Source organism: Hippocampus zosterae, chromosome 14, assembly GCF_025434085.1.
Source record: "Hippocampus zosterae strain Florida chromosome 14, ASM2543408v3, whole genome shotgun sequence".
In the NCBI taxonomy this organism is placed as follows: Eukaryota; Metazoa; Chordata; class Actinopteri; order Syngnathiformes; family Syngnathidae; genus Hippocampus; species Hippocampus zosterae.
In genome coordinates, this window is record NC_067464.1 from 984039 (window position 1) to 1010622 (window position 26584).

Sequence of the window (26584 nt, forward strand, 5' to 3'; positions counted from 1 at the left end):
GTCGTAACCACGGCAAGTCTTGCATCAAGTATAAAGACGAAAACACGGAGTTCCCTTCCCGTGGCTGTGTTTACATTAATTCAAAGAATAAAGGGCACTTGAGGGCAAACCGCGACATTACTTTTATTGACACTCATAGCAGGAAATATTTTTTTTTAGCATGTAAAGATTTACACGGCCGACTAGTGGCATGTGAATCTCCTGCTTCACTAATGTGCCAGCCTTCCAAATGGAAAGGGGGCTTCGCTTTGGCAGCGTGAGCGTTTCTCTGTCGTTCCTGCTCCTCAACGTGGTCATCGGCCTCGGGACCCTGCACACTTTGGGCTACGTCGTCGCCGGCAGAGAGCCCCAGCTAGCCTCAAGGGGCTCGGGCAATGGACAAGCGGTCAGGCTGCCCCCGGGGGTGGCGGATGTGACCGTGGAGGACGTGGAGAACGGGCCGACTGCCGCCGAGGACGACGGGTCCTGCGGGGGAGAACGCCACGGAAGTGTCCCAATGAGGAGGTAGGCGAGGCGGATATGACTCGGAACACGACAACGACGACGACGCCGCCGCCGCCGAGCTGCCTAACATCATCACACGATCACCCCTTTTCCCCACGAAGCGGTTATATAAATCAGCTTTCAAAGCTTTCGTTTGGATTCGATGACCGAAATAACTTGTACGTCACATTAATGCGACCAAATCAAATCAAACCAACAACAACAACAAAAAGAACAGCCAGCAAGTTAGCGACAGTTTTTTTTAACTTCCGTTATTCCTAAAATTCAAACTTTTCTTGCATCAATTAAATTCTTTAAATGGAAATCGGGGCCAGTCAAAGTGTCCACGAACGCGAATCAAGCGGAGAAATTGCCACGTTCCTTAAGGTGGTGGAAAATTGGTAATACTGCAATCGAACTTTTGAAGCGTGTACTTTGCTTCTTTTAGCGCACGTTGTGGTCAACGATTGTGGGCGGGGGTGATGTAGCAGCTCCGCTCGGGCGACGGCACAACACGCTCCACAAGCAAACTTTTTTTTTCTTCCTCCATTTCGTATCCAAAGCAGACCCCTTAAAGCGCAGCATAATACTTCTTTTTTTATTGTTAAGTTTACCCAGCGCGTTTTTTTAATGTTTTAATGTAGCCTGTTTGCTCCGTGGCTAAAAATCGCCACCCCGGGTCACGTCATGAGGCACATCGGAACGGACTGCTGCATTAGCGGCCGGATTCGTGTCGCAAAAGCCGCATTTTTTGGGTGCTATAAGCCGCATTTTCAGAGCTTGCTCGTCGAACCGAGGGTTGATATGTGTGTCGGAATGTGGTTATGATTGACATTGTAGCTCGCGGGTGCGCACAACTGTGCTGGGAGCTCTTTTGAGTCTTTCCTGTCAGGTTACCATCATGAAAAAGCTCTCTTGCACTGCTGCTGTACATCAAGAGCCTTATTGTTATGAAAACTGAGCATTATTTATTGGATTGATTTAATTCTGGCATGTGTCGAGATGCAGCTGGCATTGTTTCATGAAACATGAAAAAGTCTTTAGAAGTGACATCATCGCAATCGGACTTGTGTTTACATCGTACTCGCTTGGTCCGGTTTTGTGAAGTTGTCGCTGGGAGCGCTTCAAAGACTGCTAGTCAAAGTTAAAACTTTTAATTCAACCCTAAACATTTATGGATAATAATCTGATATTGTAGTTGCGATTTGTTTATTTTTTTGTGTTGGTATTAAATGACAATATTAGGGGTCGAATGTTGCTATTTCTGTTGGCAAGACAGAATTTGTAAGAATCATTTTTTTTACATGAAGGACATGAGGCTGAAGAGTTCAAGTTTGGTCTGCAAAGTTGTGCAAATGTGTCAACGTGAGAGAGATGCGGCACGCACACATTGATTGAACCCCGACCCCCGCTTTGAATGCGTCTGCCGCAGTGTGTTTTTCACGCCGCCGCCTCGGCTCATTCACCCTAAGCGTTAAATTATTCTCTGTGTGGTATTTTTAAACACGCTCGCCCGTGTCTTTTTGCAAGCCGCGGTTCAGGATTAATAAAAAAAAAAAAAAAAGAGTGAAACGGATCAAAAGCTTTTGAATGCGCACGGCCTTATGGAACTTGCGTACATTTTCCCCGTCCAACTTTTTTATTGATGAGGCTCGCCCTCGTAACGAAAGAAAACAAGCCCCGGGTGCCGCGCCGTTGTCTGCTCCACTAACACAGTTGGCCGCTGCCCTACCTGCGCTTCCTGGCGGTGCGCAACAAGCAAGACACTTGAGAGATGATTCTTCAAGTTGTTTCAGGGCCGGTCAACGTTTGAAACAAAAACGACTTCACATTTGTGCATTTTAAACAACGAGAGAGCGGACGCGAAGAGCGCGCAGACAAAAGTCCACTTGTAATTGGCGGCCATTGGAATGCATTGCAAAAAAAACCCCAAAACGTTCTTTAAAGGCCCTGAATTCTTAGAAAAAAAACCCTCCACTGGTAAATGTTCGGTCTGCATTTTTGATTAAAAAAAAAAGACCCCCCAAAATTCAAGCAATATAAGAAAAAAGAAAAATCCACGAAAATGTGAATGTATGTAGGTCCATTTAGCTCAATGCTAACAATCAATACAAAACGCCATGGACGGGCTAACGGATAGCATCTCCCTTGTGGCATCACAAACCTTTCATGCGGTGGATATGTGAACACAAACGGTGGAGCATGTAGACAGGCAATGTAACAATACTCTCCCCGCGTGTCCGTCACGTTTTCACAAGTGGAAATTGTGACGCATCGTTTCAGCTGGGGTTTTTTTTTTCGGCTGGATGTTTGTATTTTTGAGGGGGGGGGGTGGGAACGGACGGTCTGTTTCATGTTTGATTAATGGGCACTAAAACAACTTGTTCAAAACAGAAAGGCGGCACACAGTTAATGAGAAATAGGATCACGTCAACCTGAGAATCGGGACACCAAAACGCTGCCAAAAGTGCAAAGTCGTCGGGGGGGCGGGGGTTGAGTCGCTCACTTCACCCGCTGGGGAACCTCACTGGATTAATTGTCCACCAGGTCATATTGCACTCGTGCGGGATGTTGTGGCATTTAAAGAAAAAAATTCAAACTAATATGAAGTTTTTGGGGGGTTTCAAATGATTTGTTTTTGAAATCATGCAAATGTCAGGACATGCTAAATTAGCTAGCTTGGGGAACAGCACTCCATGTTTTTGGGGGCGGGAAGCGTCAAGGCCCCCAAATGGGCTTTCTATTTCCATTAGCGTGACCGCCAAATATTCCCGGCGTTGTCGACCGTCTCTCCTGCGAATGCGTCGATCGAGAGTCAGTGCAAAAAAAACAAACAAAACCAAAAAAAACGGAATGATCTGAAATTTGTCATTCATTTATCAGGCCCGGCCTTGGAAGACTAGAAAGGGTGGGGGGGCGAGGGGGGCTTTTTGAAGTGCGAGCCACAATGTATGCGTCATGTACATAAAAGTCATAAAGGATGACCAACAAAAAAAGATAAAATACGATAAATAAACGCGCCGCTCCTTTATGGGGATCAAACCAAATGGAGGACGCGTGTGAATTCTTTACAAAAGACATGGAAGGCCATAGAACTAAAGAGCGTCCTTCTTTATGATGACAACGGATCATCGGGGGATGTCTCGGTTGCGCTCGGTGCGGCTTCAAGAACACCGACAAGACGGTGTGTGTGTGTGTGTGTGTGTGTGACGCCCTTTGTTATCGAAATTCCCACCTGCCCCCATCCCCTCCCCGCTCACCTTGTTCACAGGAGAAGCATGTTGCTGCCTCATGCCAGATCCTTGGAGGTTTGCGTGGCTGCTTACCATCCGTCTGTCAGGAGGATCGCCACCTACTGGCTATGTAAAAAAAAAAAATCTTAATCAGATGTGGTTCATATTTGCCCGCGGGAGTTTTTGGGCCTTCAGGATGAAAACGTGCACAAAAACGCCAGGCCTGGCAAGAATCAGCAATAGTTTATTGTTGAATAATTAAAAAGGGCTCACTAGTGCCCCCTAGGATGTTTTAACAAAGCAGCCAACGGTTATACCTTTCACCAAGACCAAAAAAAATTTGGTGGTAGATGTAACAGACCAAGACCTTAAAAAAAAGTATCTTGGAGCCATATGTGAAATCTAACAGCAAGTCGGCCAAATTGAGTTCACTTGAAAAAAGTGGGCGTGGCCTTCACTTGACAAAGCCGCTGCAACTTGCCCGCGCAATTAAACTTTTTTTTTTTTAACAGTAGCGGTAGTGCCACCTACTGGCTACAGGGGGATTTTTTTTTCCCTCTAGCGGCTTAAATGGAGTCACCCCGCATTTTTTCAGAGTGTTCGGGCCTTCGCAATGTTGCAGCACAAAGTTTTGGAATTGTTCTGCGAAAAACGCTGTTGGCCAAGAAAACAACGCTCATTTTGAGGGTCCAAACGTGCACAAAAAAAAACTCATGAAAATTAAAATGTCGTACACAAAAAACGTCAAGTGGGAAAAACTACGCACCGAAATCACATTTTAAAAAAACCAAACTGCTAGAATTGAATGAACTGTGTTGAGCTTCAAAGTTAAATACAACTGAAATGTACATTGTACTCCAAAGTCGAAATGTTCCATAGCGTACATCCTTGTGCTTTTTCTGCAATTTAGGACCCGAAAACAAAAATCACATTGGGGCTTGTTAAACTTTGCTACCACCGTATTACAATTTCTGTTGTTGTTGTGGAATTTAGTGTCTTTCGTTGACCCGCATATTCCAAAATCTTGACCCCCAAAAAAGTTAACTACGACTGAACTGTACTTGTGTTGCCGTTAGCCACAAAACCAAAAAGTTGAATTCGAGTCCCGTCGGCTGCCGCGTCTCACAGGTGCGAGGATGGCGGCGTGGCTTGAACCTGCTCCCCCACCTTCCTTTGTACCGCCGCCCCCCCATTACCCCCCGAGGCTCTGACACCTCCGCCGTGCGGCAGTCCTACTCGCTTAGCAACAACAGCCAATGCGCCGGGCCGACCGTCCCGGCGGCCAATGGCGTTGCGGAGACGGGCCGCGACTCCCGATTTGAGCGCCGGGGCCACACGGGTCTGCCTAGAATTAGTTTGCGGAGGAGGAGCAGCTGCAAGAGTTGATGTTTTCATCCATTTTTTTTTTTTTGTCCTGCTGACTTAGTTTGAGTCCTTGCGTGGCGGTAACTGGGGAGATTTTATAAATAGAAGCTGTCCTGAAAACGAAAGGCCACTTTGAGGCTGTGATTGAAAGCCAGAGGGAAAGTTTTCGAGCGCGCCTGCCGCCGCTTTGCTTTATTTTCCTATGACGTCATCTTATCTTATCTCATCCGGTGCGTTCTCGTTATCGTTTTATAGTTCACCCAGCTTGAAATTGTTTTGTCTCTTTGTCGTCGTTGTTCTGAGGACAAACAAATTCTCGATTCCGTCATGTGTCGTTGCACCCCCCCGCCCCCCCCCCCCAAAAGTCCTGTAAATACGCAGTGAGCAACCATTTGACGCAACGGGGCGGTTTGACCTGAAAAACAAACCAGTTTGACTTATCACCATTGTCATTCGGTAAACACGTCGATCATGAGTAGACTCACCCACAAAACATTTCTCCAAACGACATCGCCGAAGAGATGCGGGAAGTCGGCCAATGCGTGTTGCCGCTACAATTGATCGGATTCAATTTGGTCCTCAGAAAGAGTTTCATTTGAGCGTCGAAATTTGGTAGGTATGACTAGACCCACAAAAACAGGAGGAAGTCTGCCATTTTTGCCTTGTAAGCGCCGTCTCCATTTTAGTCCGTTTGACCTATAAAAATTTGATTTTGTAGTATTATTCTTTGTGTAGACAACCCCCCCCGCCCCCGCCAAAAAAAAATGTCTCAAGAAGCCATGCCCAAAAAGATTCAAGAAGTCTGCCATTTTGGGCTTTAACGCCCCTCAAAAGCAGGTTCATTTAGCAACTTGAAATGTGGAAGGCATCTCTATCATAAGTGGAAGCATGATTATTTAAAAAAAGTTTCTTGAATTGAAAATCTGTGCCGGAAAATACGGGTTTGTCACCATAGGACCCACCAAAGGGTCTCAAGAAGCCACGCTTATAAGATTCACAGCTCATTGCCGTTTTGGTCTGACGCAGGCATTCGTGCAGGCCTTAAAACGAGGTTTGACTGAGCGATGTGGAATTCAGTCACAGACTCACAAAAAGGCGGCCGCCAGGTCTGGAAACAGATAGGAAGTCCGCATTTGGGACCCAAGCGGCCATGTGGTGGTGACGTTTTTTTTTCTTTTGAAAGGTGAACATGTGGCGTTTTGGTCATACTGCAACCAAATTCGCACCGCCAGGCGCAGCTCGATTGCCGCAAACTTGAGTTGTCAAGCTCGTCTTGTACGCGCGCATAGTTTTCAAACGGGCTAATTGTTGTTGTTTGCTTGATTTGGGAAAAGTTGCCCCCAGCCCCATGCGGCAGATTGGATTTACGAGGTCAGCGGCGACTTTGACAACTCGGCAGCAGGACACATCCTGCAGCACTGCAGCACTTTGGGTGGGGCAAAAGCGCAGAACCCCCCCCCCCCCAAAAAAATAGGTGGGACTCGGAGAAAGAGAGCGAGCGAGCAAAGAGGAAAAACAAGGCAGGAGCCGGTAGCCGCCCGGACCACGCTGTCTTGTTTTCGCCGCGTTCACTGCTTGGCAACAACCAATGGGGCGGCGAGCGCGCGGCCAATCAGCGGCCGTCGGCGCCGCGCGGCGCCACACACTTTTGGATTCGAGCGCGTGTGAGCCGACGTGGGATGAGAAAGAGAAGGAGAGCGCTGCGCTTCTGCATTGCGAGGAAGTGGTCTGCTTGCTTGCTCGCTGTATTTTTATTTTTTAAACCTGCCTAAAAACCACACCCTTGCCTCTGCGGTTGCCCCGGCGAAGACGGAGAGATGTTCTCTAAATGTCTCTTAAATTGAGCTGGGTGGATTGAAAAGACATTCGGGAGACGCTTAATTGAAAGACCGTCCATCCGATTACCTTCCAGCATGACATGGCATCCATTTTGGCTCGCATAAGTTGCCAAATAAAGTTCCTGGAAGTATAATTACTGAATTGATCGGTCTAACGTTAACTTTTTTTTTGTTTTTTTTGCCTGGGCCGACGTACAAACATGTTCCAAAATCCTTCAAACGTACAAACATGTTCCAAAATCCTTCAAACGAGCCGGTAAAGTCGTTGGATTGTTATTGCGCAAGTCAACCCTCTCCCCCTCCATGACATGATATGTGGTTAGCATGTAGCTTACCTTTCGCCAGTTATCTAATAGCGAATTGATCAAATGGACTCCGGCGACTTTGCAGTACATTGAACGACATAAATGTCCAAAAAAAGTTGTCATTTTATTGAAGCGTTTGAGTTATTTTCGCTCCTGATCCCTTTTTCTTCCCCCTTGAATACCTTTTTTTGGGGCCACTTTTATGACGTCAAAATAATGCGACAGTTGTTTACTTTCATTGTCGGAATCGAATTTGTCACGCGTGTCCTTGTCCTAAATTCCTTTCATGTGTGTGTGTGTGTGTGTGAAAGACATCGCGTGCTTCTGCCGACGCTTACGGGAGGGAGACCCGAAAAGCTTGCGCGTTTCCTTTTTCGCAGCCTACGAAAAGCGCGGCAGCCAGCCTGCGCGACGAACAAGTGCCGAAAACGCATTTTGGTGCAACAAGAAGGAAGGGCTCGGCGTTTTTCCCGTTGGGCGCGGCCGCCCGAGCCGAGCGCCGCATTCATAACTTTTCTCCCCACCACGTGTTCCCCACGCGCTCGTATTTTGGTTGCTCCTCGGCGCTCTTCCCGTCGCATGGTGACAGGCGGCGCGGCGCTGCCATTGGCCGGCCCGGCGCCCGGCCGCTTGCCCATTGGGCCGCGCGGCGGGGAAACAACGCGGGCCCGATTGGCTGGCGGCCGCAGCCTGCGCGCTGCCGATTGGCCGCGGCGGCTCTCCTCGGAGACCGGCCGTATGTCAACACGCCGCTTGTTTCTTTCAATGGAGTGCGTGCTTACAGCTGATTTGGGCGACTCCCGCGAGTGCGAGCTTGTCTCCGAGGGGGGGGGGGAGGAGCCGTGGGAGCGAGCCTAATTGGCTCCCCGTCGCCGTGGAAGAAGCGCTCGGCGCTACGACGCCGCGTTGACGGCGCCGCGCGAACAAAAGACCCGAACACTACTTTCGTCCTAATCACAGGTGTCAAAGTCAAGGCCCAGGGGCCAGTTGTGGCCCGCCACATCACTTTATGTGGCCCGATAAAGCAAATCAAGCAGGTCAAGTTTCATGACGCTTGCTAACAAAAATTCCAAATTGTCATATGTAATCCACAATAACAGGCATTATTCTTGATTTCTTTATTTATTGATTGGAAACGAGTCATCGGGTTTGACAAGGCCATGAAGCAATTCCTGACGCGCAGGATGCCCTTTCAAGACCACCCCAAAAATGCTCTATATGTGATTCAAGTCGACTCGTCCGTGCTGTCCTGAGAAGGCGGTTTGAAAAGTTCCAAAGTTGGCTCCCAAAATGTGGACTTGGCCATGCCCGTTTTCAAGAAAAAAAAAGTCGGAATGGAGCAATAACAAATTCATTTTTTTTAGGGAAGACTCGTTTCATTCATTCATCGTCATTTCTTCTGCATTTTTTTTCCTCCCTCCCCCGGATAATCTTCCAAGAATAGGTTCATCCAAATAATACCGTTTCCCCTCAAAGCGGAACCAGCAAAGACATGTCGACAACCCAATCGAATTCCCGCTCGTACCATCATCGCACCTTTTTGTTCTAAAAAAAAATAAATAGCGCCACCACCGCTTCCTGTCGCGACGCATCCTTTGCGCGCAAACAAACGTCGCCGTTTTTGATGTCAGATTGATGTGACGATAAATTCCAATCGGTTGGCGTAAAGCTAGCATGGGGGGGCGGCATTGATTTTTGACGGGCATGTCGGCTTCCGTATCATATTTATTTATTTATTAACGGTGATTTATTGTGTGTGTGTGTGTGAGTGCCAAGATGCCGTTCACGGTTCCCCGGTCGGCTTTGACAGCCACCATTGTCAATAAGCCGCCCCCAGTTGTAAAGACTGCGTGGGGCTGCCTCCCCCCCACCCCCCTCCCGTTCCCTCTTGGCTTTGAGAAACCACTTTTTTATACGCGGCCTTTTATTTGTCTGGGCCGGCGCTCATTTAGTCCATTATTAGCATCATGCTACTTAGCCCTCGCTCCTTCTTTCTCAGCAGTCCACCAAAGCCTTCTCGACTCGTTCTAGTCCGTGTCGACTTGTTGTTTGTCTTCCTCGGCAGCGCTTGGGTAGGGGGCGGGTCCCCGTGCCGCTGCTTAGCAACAGCCAATCAGCTTGACATTTGAAAGGCCCGACAGCCAATCGGGAGGGTGACTGGATTCTTCTTTTTTTTTCCCCCCCATTGGCGGTCCGGAGAGGAACAAACTTGTTTTTTTTTTTCTTCGCACGTCTGATAATGCCTGGAGCGGTTTTTTTTTGTTTTGTTTTGGGGGTTTTTTTGTTTTTTTGTGATAGTCTTTGATGGCTTGTGACAATGTTTGCGTTTTTAGCGTTCACTGGTGAGCCTCACTCGGCTTAATTTGATGGCGGGAAAGTGACCCCGATATGTCTGCGCCTTGGTCAGATGTTAAAAAAAAAAAAAAAATCAAGAACTAGACCACCCGCCCCAAGCCCTCTTTTGATGTCTTCCTCAGCCCCCGACTGTGATATGTGAATTAGTCTGTAGCGCGGCAAAGGGTAGTTGCAGATGTTAGCCCTCCAAACCAGAGGAAACATCCTCCCATCGATTGAGTTTAATCCTCGTTTTAGTCGTCTGCGGTCCGACGCCACCCCCGGCACGCGGGCGCCCCTTGATGCATGAGGGCTGTTCAATAAACGCCATCGATCGCAGATTAGGTGTGATCAGTAGCGGCTGCTTGGGGGCGAGCGATGCCGGCCGGCGTCATCTTTTTACCGACTGTAGGGGGCGACGGGTGGCTCCTCCGAGGGGGGCAGTTTCATCACATGCGATTATTGATCAATCGTGAGGGGTTGACTTGAATAACATTAGAGGTTCAGGTTTTAGCATTAAATGTCACTGCCATGCATTTTTTTTTGGGGGGGGGGGGGTTGGAGGTCCTAACCCCAGCACAGGATGCCGCTGGCCAACTCTCCACTCCCGCAGCAGCGCCCCGTCCGCCCCTGCAGCCTGGCACTTGATTGACAGCCGTTGCGGCGCGCAGGGCGGGGCCGACATTTCAGGCAATGTCGGCCATCTTTTATGTCGCCAAAACGTCGTCCTGCACACAACAGGGCGCCGCTCGCCATGAAACCTCAGCAAAATGCTCCGCCCGAGCATCTTGAGACAACGGCGGAGTAAAAAGAGCCCAAAAACAAAGAACTGTCACGTCGGGGTTTCAAGCTAACGTTTGGGGGTTGCGCAAAGTTTGCTCGTTCTAATTTGAGTTTGAAGTCAGGTTTTGGGGGGTGGGGGGGGTTGACGTTTGCCTTTCAGGCCAGGTTTAAGGTTTACAACTGAAGTGGGAGGGCGATTGGATTTCGAACCTGGACTGACCTTGGACTTGGAAAAGTGTGAGCGCCCAAATGATGTTTTGCTTGATGGTTGGATTTCTTTGCGCAGGTCTTTGGTGATCATCAGCACCCTGGACGGCCGCATCTCAGCGTTGGATCCGCACAATCAAGGGCGCAAGCAGTGGGACATGGACGTCGGCTCCGGGTGCCTGGTGTCCTCCAGTCTCAGCAAACCTGAGGTACGCACCCCCCCACCCGGTTGTTTCTAACACAGTTGTTGTTATATTGTCTGTCTGCGTGTGTTGCTGCAACATTTGTGTTCCAATAGCCACACAGTTGAAAGACTGCTTAAAAGTGCCACATTGGCGTCGTTTGTTAGCATTAAGACGTGATTCTTTAACTTTTCGTTCGAATCTGACAGGAAGCGGCGTGAGGCCGCTTCACCCCCCCCCCCCCGTAAGCCAGTAGTGTTGTCGGGGCGCCGGCGCCCTGGTGTCAGAAGGCCCCACGGCGAGCTCTGATGTGACGCAGAGACGGAACGCCGGGCAGGCGCGCCAGACGCATGACGGCACGATTGTAAAAGAGGAAAGAAAAAAAAATATATGCCTCCGTCTTCCATTCGGAGGTCAAGGATACATTTTTCCTCTTAACGAGATCTCCAGGGGCGCCCCCCCCCCCCCATTCCCCACCCCCTTCTGTAAGAGCAGCCGCTGAACTCGCTGCACATTGAACAGTCGGGCAGGCGTGGGCGTTGCCTACATTTGGAACATGTAAACACGATGACACCCCGCCCCCCCCCCTCCCGCCCCCCACCTGTTTTCCCTCCACTCGGAGGAGCGCTTTTTGCCTGGAGGATGATCCGCTTTTGTTGAGCCGCTGAGGTTTACACACGCGCAAACGCTGTCGGAGCTCGTGTTGGAACAACGCGCGCATGCCGGCTTCAACCGGCCACAAGGGGGCGGCATCGCGGCGACCGCTCCGGACGCCGCTCGACTCTCGCGCGAAGCGTCGTTCAAACGAGGATTTGAAAAAGTGGCCTTAGTTGTTCAAGCCCAGGTTGGGGATTCAGATGACGGCTTTGGCTTGACGATTTCGAGCCCGAGTTTGTGATTAAAGTTTCGATTGCAAGAAAAGATTCGGGGTTTCAAGAAAAGGTTTTCAAATCATGGGTAGAGGTTCAAACAAGGTTAAGTGTGTGTGTGTGTGTGTTTATTTTTTAAACTTAGAAAAGAACCTTTGATATTGTCTTGCGCAACTGTCCATTGGCTGTCCACCAATCGGCTTTCGGCACGCTGTCTAGCCACGCCCCCTTCGCCTCCCAAACCATTGCGGTGAGCAAAAGGCAGCCTGCCTGCCATTGTTTGGATCAGGTACTTTGTTCCAACTTCACACTTCACACTTGACTCAGGGGGGCGGCGGGGGGGGGGGGCGAAATATGTGCACGGGTCTCTTCAAGTCTGCCATTCTAAATTTAGACGTAAAGCTCTCACTTCAGACACAGTGGGTTTTTGTGGGGTTTTGTTGGGGGGGTCTCTCTCCTCCGAGGTTCCAAAGTGTCAAACTCCCCCCGAAGGAAGCTTGCAGCGCAGACTCGCATTTCCATCTCCACAACAATGTCACCTTGACAATGGCAACTTTTGTCGGCGGTATCACAACGACGGCAATACGCTCGCTGATCGACATCGAAATGTCGCCATTTTCTATTTGTATTGACTTTTTTAACTCCTCCATTGCCGCGGATGCTTGACAAGGTTTTCAATGTGGATGTGTGGGAAGAGGGTCTCAACCGGGAAAAGATATGAGTGAGTACCGAACGCCTTGCAAAAAAAAAAAAGCCAGCGTGGTTCAAGAGCAGGCTCCGCCCCCCCCCCCAAAAAAAACATTCTCCTTTTGAAATTCTCGTTCAAAACAAAACAAAGAAATGAGAGGCGTGCGTGTGTGTGAGCAAGCTTTTTCAGGTTTCACCTGTTAGCTTTGACATATGCCAGAGCAGAAGTAAGTCTGCCCCCCCCCACCCCACCCCCAGCTCCGAATTTGCTCGCTTGGCCGTGACGTCATGTGTTATGATTTTTTTTTTTTTGCCGGGGGGTGCGGGGGGGTTGTGAATTTGTCTTCCTCCTCGTTTTGTGAATGCGCGGCCCCCCCCTCCCCCGACCCGCGCTAACGTCGTTGCGTCTTCCGTGTGCAGAAGACAGTCTGCTCGGTGATTAGGGTCCCGTTGGGGAGGGCTCTGCCGCCGCGCCATTGGCTGGCCCCCCGACACGCCGTGGGAAGAGGCAACCAGTCACCTGCTGCGCCCCCCCCCACCCCCCAATCCCCCGCAGTGCACCGATCTGCGCCGTTTTTTTTTATTGCTCTTTTTTTAGATCGACAAACACAAAACTGCTTTGTCTGCACAAAAAGAAACGTGTGTGTGTGTGTGTGTGTGTGTGTCGAAAGGTCAGAACAAGGTTGTCAATCAAAGTGGAATGAGTCATGCTGGCGATGAAGGGAGGGGGGGGCCGGGTGCGGGGGGGGGGCAGTGTGCACGCGTGTGTGATTAGGAGACTGAGGTAATGCTTTGGGCCCACAGATGATGTCATTACATAGTAGAAAACACACACACACACACACACACACGTGTTCTACGGACTGGTCGCGAAAGGGAAATGGAGTGGAGGTGCGGCAGGCCCCAAGAAATGGAGCGCCTCAGTCACCTTTTTGTCTGTCCCTCGATGTCTTTCTCGACGAGGCGTCAAAACGCGGAGCCTCGGACGTTAAAAGTGACAAACGATAGGTCGCTGCGTCGCGCTCATTTGGATGCTAGCAAAAAAATGCATCCATTTACAGGCGTTAACTTGCGTCGGATCACAGGCGAGGACGAAAGCATCGGCGGCCAGATGACTCACCTGCACACAAAGCTTTTCATCCAGCGCCCCCCCCCCCCACTCCCACCCCCACCCCACACACACCCGCATCGTTAAAACCTTCTTCATTAGCTCGCTAAATCTCATCAACTTGAAGAGATGACATCAACTCTGCCCGCCGGCCGCCACATCAGCCCTCTGGCACTTTTGAAGCCACCATCGATCTTCCACTCCGGCAGCTGTCCGAAACGAGGGCGCCCCCACCCCAAAAAAAAAAAAAGCCCAACAACTCTAGAATGAATAGAAATCGTGAGATTGTGTGACAAAATTAGTCTTGTATGTCCAATCCTTTATAAGCTGTTGATCTGGCAGGATTGGGGTCAGGTTTTTTTTTTTTGCAATGATGTCATCCTGTCTGGCCTACCATGCACCCCCCCCCCCACACACACACACACCTGTATAATATCCACTCTTGCGAAACAAAAACAAAAAATTGCTAAAATGCATGGAAAAAACAAAACATGCTAACTAAATGAACATTAAAAGTTTTTTTTTTTTTATGAGTTTCTTTTCACAAGCGGCTACCACCAAAACAAAAATTTCATGCTAGCAAGATCCCAAAATGCCTCACAACAAAACAACCCGACACAAAGTTGCGCACGAAGAGAGCAAAAGCGGCCATTGGTCGATCACGACAACAATTAGCCGCTTGGTTTAGCGGCCGTGATGCGCAAGCTACTGTAATAGCCGTGTGAGCTTGAAAAGCTTTTGATTAGCTTTGTTAGCAAAGAAGACGCTAGCATGCTAAACCGAAGACAAATCACAATTCCAAGCAAAGTGGAAGCAAATCTACAAGACCTCTCTTCATTCTGTTAGCCTCCAACGCTATCGCTAATGACGCACTCGGCCCCGGAATACAAAGAGGAGCCGGCTTTCGGAGATTCACGGGATTCTGAGTCTGGACTTTTGTGTACGTGAATGATTTGATTGTATTTTATTTTGAAGGGCCGATTTAGATTCTACACGCAACCGTTTTTGTTGAATGACCAAATTAGTATTGCGTAATCACTCGGTGGAGTAACTTGAATTCTGTCTCGAAATATGAATGCCTTGGTCCAGAATGTTCTATGTCCGGTCTCTGTCGTAGGTATTTGGCAGCAAGATGGTGATCCCGTCTCTGGACGGCGCCTTGTTCCAGTGGAACCGCGACCGCGAGAGTATGGAGGCGGTGCCTTTCAGCGTGGAGTCCCTGCTGGAGTCGTCCCACCGCATCGGAGAAGACACCGTGCTGGTCGGCGGCAAGTCGCTCACCACCTACGGCCTGGGCGCCTACAGCGGCAAGGTCAGATCGGATGCGGGCTACGCACGGAACGATTGTTTGTAAACGATTGAGTAGAGTTTGAGTTGAATAAGCTAGCTCACGCCACGGAATCGTCTCTGCGGATCATTTCCTACAGATGTCCCGTCACCGGGACTTTGCTGTCTTCAATTCAGCTCAGTTTAGCGCAACGCGTAGCACCGTGTCAAACCCTAATTTGGTCGTCGTCGTCCTCATCTTTAGCTGCGCTATATCTGCTCGGCGATGGGCTGCAGCCGCTGGAGGCCCGAGGAAACGGAGGAGAGCGAAGATGTGCTCCTGCTTCAGAGGACCCAGAAGACGGTCCGAGCCATCAGGCCCCGTTCGGGACTGGAAAAGTGCGTAGTCATAAGTGCCATGCTCGGTCACGGTATCGATTTCAAGGGATCGGGTCCTCGGCGTCCCGCCGATATTAACCACCTGATATTTGAAGTCGGGCCAATGAGACCGTCGCTTATTTTTTCGTCCTCAGGTGGAACTTCAGCGTGGGAAACTTTGAGCTGAAACTCCTGCCGGAGGCGCAGTCGGCCATCAACTTCCTGGAGGCGGAGATGGCCGGCGGCGACCCCTGGCGGCGGGCGAAGCGTCAGAGGATTATCACGGAGGAGTCCAAAGAACAGGCGGCCAACAAGAAGAACCACAACCTGGACCTGGTCATCAAAGTGTCCGTCCCCGATTGGAAGGTGATGGCCTTCAGCACCGAGCCCGATGGACAGCTGGTCTGGGAACATCAGGTGAGTCGCCGGACGGGAAAAGTCTGGCTTCTCCGGGCTCAAATTGAGGCCCGGCCGGTGGTCCCGGTACCAAATGGACTCCTCTTGTCGCAGTTCTGCACTCCCATCGCCTCTGCCTGGCTGGTGGGCGGAGGCCAAGTCACCCCCATCAGCCTGTTTGACGACACGGCCTACAGCAACCAGTCGGAAACGGACGAGGAGGACGATGACGGCGACAATCCAGATGCCTCCAAAGATGCTTCGGCGTCCAGCGTTTACCTGGGTATGTGTTCACCTGCGCCCCCGTGTGGCCACAAAAAAAATAGAACAAAATGAATTTGTTTTATAGCGAGTACTTTTGAGGTTCACCGTTGCATCCTGTGCCTCCCCCTCCGACGTAAGGGATGTTCCAGGGTCAACTCTACCTCCAATCCTCGGTGAGGATCACCGAAAAGTTCCCGTCAAAAGCCATCGGGTCCGAGAAGGACATCATCGCGTTACCGACCGTCAAATGGAAGCCTCTTATCCGTGAGTCGAGCGGCTCGCTTGCACGCGCGCAACGCCAGGGTGACGACGACACGCGACAACCCCCGGCCGACGCCGTTTCCCCACAGATTCCCCGTCTCGGACTCCGGCCTTGGTCGGCTTTGACGAGTTCGACAAGTGTCTGAACAACGACAAGTTCTCCCATGACGAGTACAGCAACGGAGCTCTGTCCATCCTGCAGTATCCTTACGGTGAGACTCCGGACCCCGGAAGCCGGTCCGAGCGACCGTCTTGACCCCGCCTCTCTTCCTTCCGTAGACAACGGCTACCACTTCCCCTACAGCAAGCGCTACCGGGAGAAGCGGGACAGCGCGGTGAGCGTGATCAAAAGAAGCGGGGCGCAGCCCGACAGCGGCAGGAACAAAGACCCCGTGTTGCTCCTGCCCTGGTGGAAGGAGATCCTGGGCACCATCGTCTTCTGCATCACCGCCACCACATACATCGTACGCAAGTTCTTCCACCCGCCGGCCTCCGTTGGCGTCAGGGTAAGACCCACCTCGACTCCATCAGCGTTTGGCAAGAGAAGTGGGCACTGGAGCCTTTCCTAATTGACATTAGGCCATAAAAGTGGTGTATCATCTGGACTGGAGCCTGTCCCGGTTGATTTAAAGTGAGAAAAGAGGCGTGCACCATGGACTGGAATCGATCCCGGTTTATTTTGGCAAGAGAAGCGCTATGCACCCTGGACGGTAGCCAGATTCAGGGTATAATGTGGACTACAGCCTCTTACTTGTTGACTTTAGGTGAAAAAAAGTGGGCTAGACCTTGGGCTGGTTGCCGGTCTGTTGTTCGGGCAAACTAAACGATCATCGACTTTCCTAGCAAAGAAACCGTCATACCAAGAAGCTTAAGGACTTGAGATGGTCATAATGGATTCACTTAGTTGATGCCCATGTGCTTCCCTTTTTTGGTGTGTGTTTTGAAGCAACGTAAAGAGTCCGAGACGCAGTGCCAGACCGACAAGACTGACCTCGAGGTCGTGGAACCCAAAGAGCCCGACGCCGAGGAAACGCGCTGCAGCAAATACGTGTCCAGGTAGGTCATTGGCGTAAAGCGCCATTTTCACTACCAAACGAGTTCCAGACAGAGAAGCGGGTATGCTCATGGGTACGTACGCGCCTCTCTTCAGGTACCTGACGGACTTTGAGCCCGTGCAGTGCCTCGGCCGCGGGGGCTTCGGCGTGGTCTTCGAGGCGCGCAACAAAGTGGACGACTGCAACTACGCCATCAAGAGGATCCGACTGCCCAACAGGTGGCGGCGGTGTCGTCGCGGCCCCCGACGTCGAGGCGGTTTCGACGGCGATGTTCAAAGGCGGTCTCTGGCTCCCGCAGGGAGGTGGCGCGCGAGAAGGTGATGCGGGAGGTGAAGGCCTTGGCCAAGCTGGAGCATCCCGGCATCATTCGATACTTCAACGCCTGGCAGGAGAGCCCTCCCGAGGGCTGGCAGGAGAGGATGGACCACAGGTGGCTGCAAGACGCCAGGTAAGACCCCGTAAAGTCTTACTCACTCGCTCGTGAAACCGAAAACGCCGTCAAAGTCGCTTAGACCGAGTTGACATATTTCTGTCTCGTAGTGTCACCGAGTCGCCATTGAGCTTCGTGGAGCACATGGAGCCGCTCTCCGTCAAAGTGCCGGTGTCCCATTTGTCGCCACCGGGCGGCGGGTCGGGCGCCGGCGCCGCTGCTCCATTGGTGAACGGGCACCTGTCGCAGGTCACCACCGCGGGCACCAACAGCAACGCGTCCCCGAACCCTCTTCTGGGCCACGATAGTCTCGGGTCCGAACAGGACAGCCAGGCCGAGCCGGACCGCCCGGACACACCCGACTCGTTCGATCTCTGCCTGCCGCACCGGCCCAGCGACTGCACCTCGTCCTCCTTCGACATTGTCTTTGAGGACTCGGGATGCGACCGCGACGCCGAGGTGGAAGCGGATGCGGAGGAGGACTCGGCCTCCGCCGCCACCCATCGGGACCCGCTCAGCGTGAGGGGGTCCGCTTCGTCCTCGCCGCACACTCCGCGGCCCGAGGACGGCCGGCCCTCCACTTCGACGCCTCCTCGGCCCAACTCGCTGGCCCTGGCTCTGCCCGTGACTCTGGCCGGCCAACAAGCGCAACCGTCTCCCAAGGTTCGCCATTTTGTTGCCGCTTGTATATGTTGGTTTCCAGACTCCAAACTTGGTTCAGGATTAAAGTCGGGGGGGGGGGGGGGCGGGGTTTCTTGGTTTTTATTTCATCTTGACTGAAATTTATAATTTCATAGTTAACTCAGAATCAGTTAATTAATTACGATTAAATTAGTGATTAATTAAATTAATCACAGATTTTGATCTATTGAAAATTTCCTTTGATTTCTTTTTCTCCTATTTCTCCCATTTTAATGCTCTCGTCAACATGGAATCGTGGATCAGTTTTACTGAAACAACAATTTCGATTTTCAATTTGACATGAACATTTTTCACTGGGAGCAGTTATTCAAACTTGGAGCACATTTGATTATTTTAGAGCAACGTAACATCCGCTGTGATGTGGTGCCACATTAATCTAGTTAATTAATTATTAATCAAATTAATCGAGTTAAAATTGTTTTAAATTAATACCGATAATATGTCGAACTGACGGCACGAGTTTTTATCAATTCCGAGTTGTGAAAGCAAGTTTGGTTTTTAGTTTACTAGCTGTAATATTAGTCGTTTTAATCTTTTTTTTTTTTTGTGGGGTCCAAGATAAGTACAAATTCAACGTATTGGGTCCACATCAATTCTGGAGTCAACAACGGCTCGCTGCCGAATTTGAACGACGCTCGCGTGTCTCCGTTTTGTCCGCAGGTGTACCTGTACATCCAAATGCAACTGTGCCGCAAGGAGAACCTGAAGGACTGGATGGCCCGGCGCTGCCTCCCCGAGCAGAGGGAGCACAACCAGTGTCTGGACATTTTCCTGCAGATTGCCGAAGCCGTCGACTTCTTGCACAGCAAGGGCCTCATGCACAGGGACCTCAAGGTAAACGACGCCGAGCACGGACGGGGACTGGAACGATAGCCGTAAAAGTAATGGAACCCCAAGCTCAGGGCTCACCGTTTCAACTTAAATGCGCAAATAAAAGTACAGATTCCTGTTGACAAAGTCCAACATACAAAAGCCAATTTCAATTCTTACCGGGCCAAGTAGCCTCACTTGCAAGAGTTTTTGCAGTCTGGATGAAAACATCCACCGCAAAGGTAACAAAATGGATGCGAGTCTCTAACTGGAGAGTGATTTGAAGCCAGTCCTCCATGAAGCATGTCCAGTTGGTCCCAAATGCCGCTGCTCGCCTCTTGACTGGTACTCATTAGAGGGCGGACAAAACTCCGACTCTGGCGTCCCTGAACTGGATCCCGAAACATGACACACCATTAATCAGTTTTAACATAGCGTCCGCTCGCTAGCTTCAAAATTGGCGCTGAAAGTGCTAACTCGACTGTTAAAGTAGCCAAATTGCACCAAGCAACCTTGACCTTCCGTATGCCTTTATCCGTAAATACCTTTTGAAATATCAAAACTAAATATTTTTTTTTTGAAAATACAAAACAGGTGCCCAAAGGGTCATGCTAACTCATGCTAAATTTCTCATCAAGTGTTTTCGTATGGAAGACGGAAACATTCCGAAGATCACAATTGACAGGATTTTTCAGGTGTGGTGCTGCGCTAACTTCAGCCGCTCCTCCGTTCACTCTTTTAGAATACTCAGAAAATAGAAACATTGAAAATCAAGAGGACATTTTTTTTCATGTATAGTAAGCAAAATGGCGATCAAACGCGTCGACCTCCCAGTGCAGTGGTGTACCGGGTTGGATTCCGGCTCCGGCTTTCCTGCGGTGGCTAGATGCCCGCCCATTCACTTGCCGGCACGTTGTGCTTCCTCAGCCGTCCAACATCTTCTTCACGATGGACGACGTGGTGAAGGTGGGCGACCTCGGCCTGGTGACGGCCATGGAGCACGAGGAAGACGAGTGCGAGCAGTGCGCCCTGACGCCGGCCCCGCTCCTCACGCGCCACACGGGCCAGGTGGGAACCAAACTCTACATGAGCCCAGAGCAGGTGAGTCGTTCAGGCAAGAACATTTGCGCTTCCACCGTGGCTGGGTCCCTCCTCTAATTCGTTTTTTTGTTGTTGTTTTAACCTCGGCAGCTCTCCGGGCAGTCGTACTCGCACAAAGTGGACATTTACTCTCTGGGCCTGATCCTGTTTGAGCTGCTCTACCCGTTTCGGACGCAGATGGAAAGAGTGAGGGTGAGTCCATCAAATGTGCTGCGCTAACTTTGGCCTGCCCGAGGAAATTCACATGCGTTTGTTGTCTTCCCTTCTTACAGACGTTGATGGAGGTTCGCTCGCTGCGCTTCCCAGAATCCTTCTCCAAAAACAACTTCCACGAGGTCAGTGGCCCTCTGCTGACCCCTGTTGGCAGCAAAATGCAACTACTTTTTGAATGCATTTTAACACACACGCACTAAAGTTTGATTGAAACCGATAAAGAATTGTTCTTTTTTTGGCCGGGACGTTAACGTGGAGGTCAACCCAAAACTTTCTTGACAATCATAAGTTGTGATGCGCCTCCGCTAGTTTAAACACGGCATTTTGATTCATATTGTGTTTGAGGAATACGTGTAAAATAATGACATAATTCTGAGCATATTGTGACTTCTTTTTCCTCTTTACGCGACTTCCCCCCCCCCCCTGTCAAATGACAACTTGAGAGTCTTGATGCGACTCAATTTTTATGATTGTGTTTTTAATAGCGGCGTTAGCGCTGGCAGTAGCATTCGAGTTAGCGTAGCTCCTGTTTGCGTGTAGCTTGCGTTTCTTTTAGCTGATCAACTTTTTTCCCTTTAAAACGACAACTTGTTTGTTTGTTGAACATAAAACATATACCGTAATAATTTGACAGAAAATAAGGTAGATAAAAAAGTAAAAAGGAAGAAATCAGTCTACAACTTCTATTTACTGTTCTATTTTACTCACTAGCGTTAGCGTAGCACCTGTTCACATGCTGTTGGTTTGGTTTTGTCTTAGCTGAGCATATTGCGACCTGCCCCCCCCCCCCATAAGATTCCAACATCACCCTCTTATTATTACAATATATTTCCCATTCTATTTATGAGTGTCTTTTTGTGACCAGCATATTTGTTTTTTTTTTCTGCACGTGTTAGCTAAGCATGGTGCTTAGCATGCTGTCGCTCATCCCTGCCGAGCGTCCGGAGGCAGCGGACATCACCTGTCTGCCGCTCTTTGCGGATTTGGAGCTTCCGTGCCGGCAGGCGGCCGTGCGACAGCGCTCGCGTACCTACAGCACCTCATCGACGGGCGGCGGCGGCGGCGGAGGACGCTCCCCGCGACAGCCCTGCGCAACCTGACGGAACCCCCACCCCCCTCCCTCTCTTCCCCAAGGAAACAACATTTTCTACACGACTGCTACTGAATTCAGCCAAGTGCTTCTCTGAACTTTCCCCCCACCCCTCTCCTCCGGTCATGCTTCAGTCCCGACGCCATGGTTACACGCGCACGCACGCCACACCTCAGGTAGGACAACCACGAGGAGATGCCTTCAGTCTCATGCCTGATTTGGAAGACCAAAAAACAAAAAAAAAAACAAGGAAGACCGTCTTTTTTTCATATTTCGTTAGAACTGTGAGAGGATCTGAATTGCCTTTCGACTAAATGAATGGCCCAAGCCAGTGCTTTTGATTACTCCTACTCTACATCTGTTCCGACCCCTTTCACACTGAGCGATTGAACATCCACCACGCCATTTTTAGCAAACACATTGCTATTTTGTATTTTTTTTTATTTAACCCTCATGTGTACCGATTGTGACAGGCAGGCTCTGACATGAGAAGAGCCACTTTTTTTCCTCTTTGTAAATACAGCTAGAAATGACGCTGTTCTGCGTGAAACTCCCAAAAATTCAATCCCCCCCCCCCCCCCCATTTTTGTCGCAAAATTTTGACAGCGAGCGGCTCGGTGTGAAAGGCTTCCTTCAGTCTTGGTGGTTGTTGGGTGGACGTCGGGCGAAGGATGATGGCAGTCAGCAGGACATGCACTTCGGGGAAGGTTTCAGCGCAACCTCGGAAGTGTGACAACCACTCGCTTATCGTAGCGACCGCTCGCTTCTCACTGCAGTTTTGTGGTTCGTGTTCCCAAGATGGTTGTTGTCTCCTCCACCCCACAACATTTTTTCGCTCTTGGTTTTGTTCTTCTCCAATCGCAAAATGGCCTCACAGTTAGCCTGTACAGTGCCCCCTAGTGCTTGGGCATGTACATGACAACCTGCAATACCTTTTTTTATATTGGAATTAATTTCTTTTGTAAACTCCTCCAAGTGCCATTATTATTATTATTATTATTATTATTATTAATTCAATCCAGCCTTGTGCATGTGGGCATGCCCCAAGTATGAGGAACCACGCTGAAAAGAAGAGTCGTGGGAAAATGAAGTCAAAAAAATCTTTGGACGGTTAATGCCAAATTCTCATGTTGCGACAATTCTCGCATAATTATGACATTTTTCCGTTAAACTATGACTTTATTCTGGGAAAATTTCAACTCTTCTCAGAAAAGTTCCTATTTTTGGAGGGCCCTGAAAATAGCGACTTTTGTAAGTGAACTTTTTTTTTTTCCCCCCCACGAAATATGATTAGAATTTTATTCCTGGAAAAATACATTTTCTTTTTTCTTTTTGTAGGATCATATTATAACTTTGTTGTAGCAAAATTACAGCTGACAAAACGTGCACTTTTTTTCTCTGACAGTTACAACTTTTTTTTTTCTGGTCGTTTTTCTCCAAATGATGACTTCACTCTCTGAAATGGATAGACTTCCAGGGAAACAATTACGTTTTATTTTTTCATTTCCAGAAAATTACAACTTCTTTTTCACAATTTATGTTTCATTTTCATAAAATGACTTTTTTTTCAACATTATTGTTGGAAAAGTAGGGCTTTTACGATTTAACTGTCAGAAAATTCAGACTCAATTTTTCTGTCAAAATGTCATTCTCTATGCTTGCAAAAGTACAACTTTTTTCCCCCCGCTCATAAAATTTAATTCTGACTTTTTTTCCTTGGATGAATTATTTTTTTTCTCACGAATTAAGTCTTAGGAGGGAAAATACTTTTTTTTTTCCCCCCTTCTGAATATTCCAAAGTTTTTTCTGCTAATTGTATGACTTGATTTTGTAATTCTGATTGTAATGTTTGTGGTGTTGAGCGTGGGCTGAAGAAGCCGCTGCCGAATTTTGCCACGTGAGCCGGCGAAATCCTGGACCTGATGGCGGTCACGTGACCTGCTCGCCAAGTGCTGAGAGTCACACGAACCGTCGTGTGCTCCCAAGATGGTTGTTTTCTAACGTTTTGGGGCTAAGAGCAATTTTGATTGTTTTTGTTATTATTATTATTGTTGTTCCAATTGTTATATGGCGTTTTTGGAAGCCAAGTGATGTTCACACACTGGGCCTTCCGCGCCATTTTTCTAAAGTGAGTCAGGCACGCACACAATGTTGCGGACAATCACCAACTCATCATCTTCATTGTCCAAGTCAAATCGTCATTGATTGTTCCTCTTTGTTCCTCTCCTGATTGCGGAGGTTTCGCTGCCTTTTGTTTGGCTCTGACAGAGAAGGAGGGGATGAGGGGGGAGAAAATATCATGGGACAAGTAGCTTGGTCCTACTCTGCAAAAACTAACAAAACAAAAAAAAAATTCCTCGGGGTGAAAAGGCACACATTTTTTTCTGTTCATACAGAAATGTAAATATGTTGATTTAGCTTTTTATTTATGTTCCATGCTGTTGATCAATCCGTTTGGGGTTGGCGTTTATTCGCAAGAGAATATGACTTCTTACAAGTCTGACTTTAATAAATCTGTTGGAAAAAAAAATATATATATATTGTAATGTGTTGTCCTTTGACCATGAATCACATTTAGATTTGATAGCATTTCAGTATGTGTGTGTGCGTGTGTGTATTTCTAGCATAATTACAACTTTGTAGTTTTCTCTGATGATTATGATTACATTATTGTCAATTGCAACATCGTCGCTTCTAATATGACTAATTAGGTCTTGGATAATTCCAAATGATGGTATTCTATTTTTTTTTCTGTTGACCATGATTACATTCTTGTGAATTGGACCTTTTTCTCTTCTGACGTAATTCTTTGAAAATTACACAATTTGCGTTGCTGTGAAAATGACAGCTTTTTCAGACAATGCGTTTTATTTCTCGTGATTCCCATTTTCTCGTAAAATTGCAATCTCTGAAGGGAGGTGTTCTTGGAAGATGGTATTTTCGTGATCACATTCCAACTTCTTCGTCCTAAAACGGATCCTATCGTGTTATGAGTCGCTTGGAAGTTCTCAGGTGTGCGCGCGTCGCATCGCCCCTCCCCCTCACTCCGCCCTCCCACTCCAAGTCTTTCGAACTTCCGCTATCGTGACGTCACTTCTGGACGTCAAGATGCGGCTCGGTGAGGCGAGATGGCCAACACAAACAGTCCCAACATGTAATATGGAGCCCGCGATGGAAGCTTGAACCCGGCCTCGTCATCTCCACGACCGACGCGTTCCCGCTCCGCTAACCCGACGGGGGCGTTCGAACGGCGCCTGACGGCGCCCACCGCGAAGCTAGCGGAGCGTCTGGGGGCTCGAGCAGCCATCTTTTAACGAGACAAATGTTCGGGACGACGCGGCTTCGGCGGCGGCCCTGCTCGCTGGCCGGCCCCGGAGGCCGGAGCCTGGCGGCCGGGGTGCTTGTGGTGCTCGTGGCGGCGGCGGAGCTCCTCGGAGGCTCGGCGGCGGACAAGGAGTGCGACAAGCCGTGCGTGAACGGCAAGTGCAACGCCGCGACGGGCGGCTGCGTGTGTTCCCCCGGCTGGGTCGGGGACCAGTGCCAGCACTGCGGAGGAAGATTCAGGTACGGAGCTCCGCACGCGACTGGCACCGGCGGAACGCCAGTTCGACGACTGCGGTGCCGCTCGGGTGACAGACAGGCGACTTGGCGCCCGTCGACACGTCGAAGAGATTTCGCGGGGTCGTTTTACCTGAGCAACATGGCGGTGCCTCCTTAACACCTGAATCACGTAAACGTGACATTTGCTGCATTCTTATCGTAGTTCAATAGTATTTTATTTTTAAAGCCTCGCAAAAGATACGACTCGACTCTCTTAAGGGAAAACTTCAGCTTCGTTCTTGAAAAAGACGACTTTATTCGTGTAGATTGTTGTTTTTTGTGGAGTGGGGGTGACTTAATTAAAGAGCCTTCCGACTTTTCAAAAAACTTAAAACATTTTTTTTTAGACGAGATTGATGGTGACATTTTCACATCATAATTACAATGAATTTACTCGGATCAACTCTATTTAGGGAGCACTTTCATCAAGTAAAAAAACATACAAAAACAGTAAACACAATAAACACTCGAACAATGCCTCATGCTGGCTTGAAAGCCAAAGAATATAAATGGCTTTTTAAGATGATGGACAGTTATTAATTTTTTTTTTGGACTTGTCTTTCATTTCACGCAGGAGTGTCCAGCCAGTCGATTGTTGTCGACCAGTAGTCTGCAGACTGGTTCCATGTAGACTGCGAAGGGTGTAGGGGGAAATGGAAAAAGTGTGTGTGTGTGTGTGTGTGTGTGTGTGCATTATATATTTAGTGTTAGTGTGCACTGCAGCCAAAGCATCAGTTTGACGTCCACAAGAGTAGTTAATCAAATAAAACGTAGGTCACCTTTAACCTACAGTGGCGCATGACCTCCATCACAGGAGGTTTTTAGCGGTCAGCAGTCTGCAATTGCAGCTCGTGATCAGAGCCATTGAGATAAATCTATTTGTGTTTATCCTCATTGTAAGTTTGTTTGATCTGCGATTCACTGATGGCATTGTCAAAGAAAGGAAACGGGAGCAGCATTTTCAAATTGTACAAACTAGAGATGTTTTTGCACTTAACACGCAACTAAATTTCATCCCTGTCTGCCTGTGTCGTTTTTTTTTTTTAATTTAAGGAGCTCAGTCTTGCGTCTTAGTTAATTTTGTTTCGTTCAGGTTCGGGTCCGTTGCGGATGTCGGCTGATGTGCGTTCTAAAATGTTTTTTTCGGCGACCGTGTTTCGATGGAACCATCCGGTTTGGCCATGGATGAAAAAAACCTTTGTCCATAAATGTTCTCCCAACAATCCTTGTATCTTTTGGCTTCCAGGTTGACGGCGCCCTCCGGCTTCCTATCGGATGGACCCGGCAACTACAAGCACAAGAACAAATGCACTTGGCTCATTGAAGGACGGTGAGTGCGGTCGCATCTGCGCGTCGCTCGTACGATTTCTCCAGTGGAGTTGTACGGGTAAATACAAAAACTAATGGCTGTCAAAAAAAATTGAAATGATTTGTCTCTGTCTTGTTTCTTGTATCACAAAAGTCTGTCATTTGAATAGGGCTGTATAGATGTTTTTTTTTTTTTTTAATGACCGTTTTTTTTAGCTATGACAAGACAACTATGTTACAGTGATACTTTGATAGTCTAATAATTGACAAAGGTATACAGGGGCAGCCGGTGAAGTGTTTCTGCGAATGGAAAACA

General features: G+C 49.0%; 2 protein-coding genes across 3 annotated transcripts in view; both read left to right on the forward strand.

The window, feature by feature from the left end:
- eif2ak3 (eukaryotic translation initiation factor 2-alpha kinase 3) lies at positions 1 to 23833 on the forward strand. Its single transcript, XM_052086473.1, has 18 exons — positions 1 to 504; positions 10628 to 10757; positions 14512 to 14706; positions 14926 to 15059; positions 15194 to 15455; positions 15549 to 15717; positions 15837 to 15962; positions 16049 to 16171; positions 16239 to 16465; positions 16906 to 17015; positions 17110 to 17232; positions 17313 to 17462; positions 17555 to 18107; positions 18807 to 18980; positions 19884 to 20057; positions 20148 to 20249; positions 20330 to 20392; positions 21167 to 23833. The coding sequence occupies exons 1-18, from the start codon at positions 230 to 232 to the stop codon at positions 21368 to 21370; spliced, it is 3294 nt and encodes a 1097-aa protein (XP_051942433.1). The 5' UTR covers positions 1 to 229; the 3' UTR covers positions 21371 to 23833.
- A 606-nt stretch (positions 23834 to 24439) lies between these two features.
- atrn (attractin) overlaps positions 24440 to 26584 on the forward strand; it is a 29556-nt gene continuing 27411 nt past the window's right edge. For both annotated transcript variants that reach the window (XR_007966772.1, XM_052086471.1), the window contains exons 1-2: positions 24440 to 24924; positions 26207 to 26290. Coding sequence is in view for 1 of the 2 variants with exons in the window: in XM_052086471.1 (XP_051942431.1) it covers positions 24683 to 24924; positions 26207 to 26290 (326 nt within the window). In the remaining variant the exon portion in view is untranslated. The remainder of the gene's footprint in view (positions 24925 to 26206; positions 26291 to 26584) is intronic.